Consider the following 3,927-nt stretch of genomic DNA (forward strand, 5'->3'; position numbering starts at 1 on the left):
TCTACTATTACATATGGATTAGTCTCATTTGTAATTACATTAGTCAAAGAAAGTTGAAAGACCAATAATATCAAGTTCAATATATAAGTCGATCATGGTACTAAACTAGCTTTGAAAAGCATCAAACATGAGCTCGATATCTTCATTGTCTGAAATATCATGACCTTCGTACTTTGATGGATTAATGAAATGAAGATACCTACAACTAATAGAATTAATCACTTGATGGTCATGTAATTTGAGTTTATTGTGAAATTTTCTTTTCAAGTAAGAAAAGTTAATTCCAAAACTAAGGTGAATAGTTTTTGTTTATCTAACAAATGATAAACCTTGATCATCACGATATTTATTTCTATTAAAATACAACACACAAATGAAAGACATTTCCAATGAAACGACAAATAACTCCAGATTTCAAACAACTTGCAACACAAAATGATAATTTGAATTAAAATTAAAATAAGAAATTTCACTTTGAAGAAAATTAATGAACATAACATATTCACTAACAACACTGTGAAGAAGAAGTCTGAAGAGGTTGTGTAACTTTGAAAAGGTAATGAAGGAGAAGTCTAAAGAGGGTATGTGACTTTGTTGAAGAGGTATTGAATAAATGCTATAAGAAACCTGACACGTGAATAGTAACGATGACCAATCGGTGAGATCTTAGCCGTTGGTTTTGTGGGTGAAATCTTAGTCGTTTCTTTTTCTGCAACATTTGCATACATCCTGCAATAAGTCTGACACGTGAACAATGATGATGACCGATCAGTGAGATCTTAGTCGTTGATTTTGTCGGTAAGATCTTAGCCGTTGTTTTTTCTGCAACATATGAATACATCCTGCAACAAGTCTAACGCGTGAACAGTGACAATGACCAACAGGTGATATCTCAATTGTTGATTTTATCGATGAGATCTTAGCCATTGCTTTTTCTATAACACCTAAATACATCCTGCAATAAGGCTAATGTGTGAATAGTGACAATGACCAACTAGTGAGATCTCATCCATTGATTTTGTCGGTGAAATCTTAGCTGTTACTTTTTCTACAACAACTAAATACGTCCTACAATAAGCTTGATGCGTGAACAATAACGATGACCAACTAGCTAGTGAGATCTCACTGTTAATTTTGTCGATGAGATCTTAGCCGTTACTTTTAAATAATAGGGACTAATTTACACAATTAAAAAGTATTCATAAAAATCAACTCATGTGTATTGAATCTTGTAGAAATTTGTAGATCACATACATTGTCAAATAGTAAACCATTACAACAAGCTTTTGAAATAGAAACATATCATTGTGTGAATACATTCATAACAACAAACACATTAAGATGTAGTTAACTAATCTAAAGCACACATTGAACAATAAATCATAATGAACACAAACACCATCACTTTGAAATGATACAATTTTATATATCGATTTCAACTATAGTATGTTTAGCTGTCGATCAAAATTATAAGCTGTCGTTGAATCCGATATCATGTATGATGGCATTTGAATATCCTCAATAACAAAGAAAATACCAATAACTAACAACTTTGGATCTTGAGCAAAACTATTGAACATAAACTTGACATCGTTATCTTCATTAACTTAAATAGTGTATACTGGTAGCAACCATTTTCAATTGATATAGGACATCAATAATAAATTTTAGAAACTTGTTTGTAATTAACTTTGATTATCCTTCATTGTATCGCATGACACAACTCATGAAGTGTTATGTCGCCTCATAGCTTGATTAATCTTCCATTCTGATTTTCATTCATCACATAGATTTGTATTTGGATGATCTCGACATCGCTATAAACAAATTTAAAAACTATTGTAGAATTAATTTTCAAAAAACTTTGTTAATTTATTTAAAAGAGAGGAATATAAGTGTGTGAAATGAACTAAGAGGACCCATGTATATATAGGTAGTAGTCATGGAAACAATTTTTTAAATTTGTTACTAAGTCCTTATAAAATTGAACATTTATAATTTTATTCTTCAATAACAAAAATATTACATGTTGTTAAGTAAAATACATAAAAAACAAAAAAAAAAAAGAAAAAACTTCATCTAAACAAAAAACTTCATCTGTGTGGTCTCCGCATTGGATCATGCTCATCATGCGGAGGGGGACAACCGTGCTAGAACAAATTGCGCACAAACCCCTTACTCCATCCGTGCCAGATCAGTTTGCATACACCCCCTGCTCCATCTGCTCCATCCGTGCCGTGCCTGATTGCGCACCACCCCCCGCTCCACTTACTCCATGCATGCCAGCTTGGTAGAAACTATTTACTTTGATAAATAGTTTTTTTAATTTTTAATTTGTAGTACTTCTTTTAATTTAATTTGGTGGAAAATCCCTTATTATCATTGATTGTTGCACGAAGAGTAGGAAAATTGAAGGTATTTAACTAGTTATTAGCTACCCTTTCTAGGCTAGGCACAAAGCTCTTAAGATGTTGTGTCAAATCCAAGAGACTGTTGTGAGAAGATCCACCTTCATTAACAGCTTTCCAAGCCTTGTGCTTCATCTCCTTCGCTTTCTTCCTAATCCCCTCACCTTCTCCACCATCCATCAGCCTCCTCACAGCCTTCTCTATCCTCTCCCCACTCACCACACTCTTCTTACTCTCGTACGGCGACAGGCTCCACTCCGCTGCGCCCACCTCCACCCCAAACCCATGCACCTCCGTTATCAGCTTCTCATTATAGTACTGGTCACCAAACCCCGGCATGGTTATCATCGGAACCCCAGCACTGATAGCCTCCGCAACCGCGTTCCACCCACAGTGCGTCACAAACCCTCCAACAGCACCGTGGTTCAAAATCAACGGCTGTGGGGCCCACCCCTTTATCAGCATCCCTCTCTTTTTCTCCCTCATCCTCTCCTCAAACCCTTTCGGCAACCATGTTTCTTCTTCGTTGCCTTCGTCTTTGTTTTTCCGATGAACCACCCAGAGAAACTGATGCCCTGACGCTTCAAGTCCAATGGCTATTTCATAAAGCTGCTTATCCGAAATAAGAGACAAACTCCCGAAACAAATGTAAACGACCGAATCATTTTCCTTTGAGTTGAGCCATGTCAGGCATTCGTGTTCATCTCCTTTAACACTAGGCACTGTTTTCTGCACCATGAGGGAACTAGGTCCAACATGCCACACTTTTCTCCCGGTGAGATTCTCGTAGTGTTTGGTATACTCCACGTCGAGTTCCGCAAAGCTGTTTACGATGACTCCATGGCTTTCTTCTTCAGCGTCCAACAAAGCTTCAGTCAAAACAGCAAAACCAGGTGAGGGTTTTATCGGCAAGGTAAGAGCGTGTGGTAGACCCGGGATGTGATAGGGTCCAGAGTGAGAATGAAAGGCTTGAGGGTTTTCCTTGATGGCGTGGATCATGCAGACGTCGAAGATTGAAATGGGGTTGAAGACGAGTCTCGGGACGCTGAGAGTGTTTGCGGAGTGTTTGGACCAGGTGAACATGATGTCGGGGATGAACACATCGGGAGGGGATTGCTTCATGAGGGACTCCACTTGGGGTTTGATGAGGTGCGCCGCCATGCTTATCTTGAAGGCGGTGTGGTTGTCGGAGGCGGCCACGAGATTCTCCACGCCGGCGGGGAGGCCGACCTGGGCGGCGGGGAAGTCAATCAGGAGGACGCGGACGCGGTGTCCGGCGGCGGCGTCGTCGTCGAGGGTTTTGTCGAAGAGTTGGGCGTTGGAGGGGGTGGTGATGATGGTCACATGCTGGGCACGTGACGCCACCAAGCGTGCAAGCTGGACTAGGGGGATTAGGTGCCCCTGTGCGAAGAATGGGAGGAAATATATTTTCAAAGCCCGGGGTGTTGGTGTTTCCATGGCTACCTTTGTGTTTGATTTTTTTTAGTGAAGAGTGAAGAGTGAAGAGTGAAGAGTGAAG

General features: G+C 39.4%; 1 protein-coding gene across 1 annotated transcript; it reads right to left on the reverse strand.

Annotated features, from left to right (window-relative positions):
- Positions 1 to 1,976: 1,976 nt before the first annotated feature.
- Positions 1,977 to 3,927, reverse strand: LOC109802674 (UDP-glucosyl transferase 73CC6). The gene has a single exon (XM_020364093.3). The coding sequence runs from the start codon at positions 3,864 to 3,866 to the stop codon at positions 2,424 to 2,426; it is 1,443 nt and encodes a 480-aa protein (XP_020219682.2). The 5' UTR covers positions 3,867 to 3,927; the 3' UTR covers positions 1,977 to 2,423.

The sequence above is a fragment of the Cajanus cajan genome, chromosome 3 (assembly GCF_000230855.2).
Source record: "Cajanus cajan strain Asha chromosome 3, NIPB_CcT2T_4, whole genome shotgun sequence".
NCBI lineage: Eukaryota > Viridiplantae > Streptophyta > Magnoliopsida > Fabales > Fabaceae > Cajanus > Cajanus cajan.

Excerpts from the sequence above, each read along its gene's own strand:
- LOC109802674 (XM_020364093.3), bottom strand. The coding sequence starts at position 3,866 with ATGGAAACACCAACACCCCGGGCTTTGAAAATATATTTCCTCCCATTC.